General features: G+C 73.5%; 1 protein-coding gene across 1 annotated transcript in view; it reads left to right on the top strand.

Moving 5' to 3' along the window:
- The window catches only part of NUP88 (nucleoporin 88), a 24710-nt gene that overhangs the window by 215 nt on the left and 24197 nt on the right, over positions 1 to 298 (top strand). Inside the window, exon 2 of the mRNA XM_077746773.1 lies at positions 6 to 167. Within this exon, the coding sequence (XP_077602899.1) occupies positions 6 to 167 (162 nt within the window). The remainder of the gene's footprint in view (positions 1 to 5; positions 168 to 298) is intronic.

The following is a 298-nucleotide window of genomic DNA, read 5'->3' as shown; positions in this document are numbered from 1 at the left end:
CGGCGTGCTCGCCGTCGCCCTCGCCGCCGCCGCCGCTCACGAGGAACCTGGTGTTGGGCCTGGGCGGAGAGCTCTTCCTGTGGGACGCGGACGACAGCTCGTTCCTGGTGGTGCGGCTGCGGGGCCTCGGCGGCGCGGGCGAGGAGCCCTCCCTCTCCCAGTACCAGGTGCGGCCCTCAGCGGGGGCTGCCCGGGCGCGGGTCCTGAGCCCTCTCCTGGTTTTGGCCTCTGGCGGCCTCCCTTTTCGGATCCGTTCCCTCGGCAGAGGCTTGCGGACGCCGACGCCGTCGGAGCAACT

Source organism: Crocuta crocuta, unplaced genomic scaffold, assembly GCF_008692635.1.
Source record: "Crocuta crocuta isolate KB4526 unplaced genomic scaffold, BGI_CrCroc_1.0 scaffold139, whole genome shotgun sequence".
In the NCBI taxonomy this organism is placed as follows: domain Eukaryota; kingdom Metazoa; phylum Chordata; class Mammalia; order Carnivora; family Hyaenidae; genus Crocuta; species Crocuta crocuta.
Note: the sequence above shows the minus strand (reverse complement) of the source record. Positions and strands in the feature narration are given on the sequence as shown.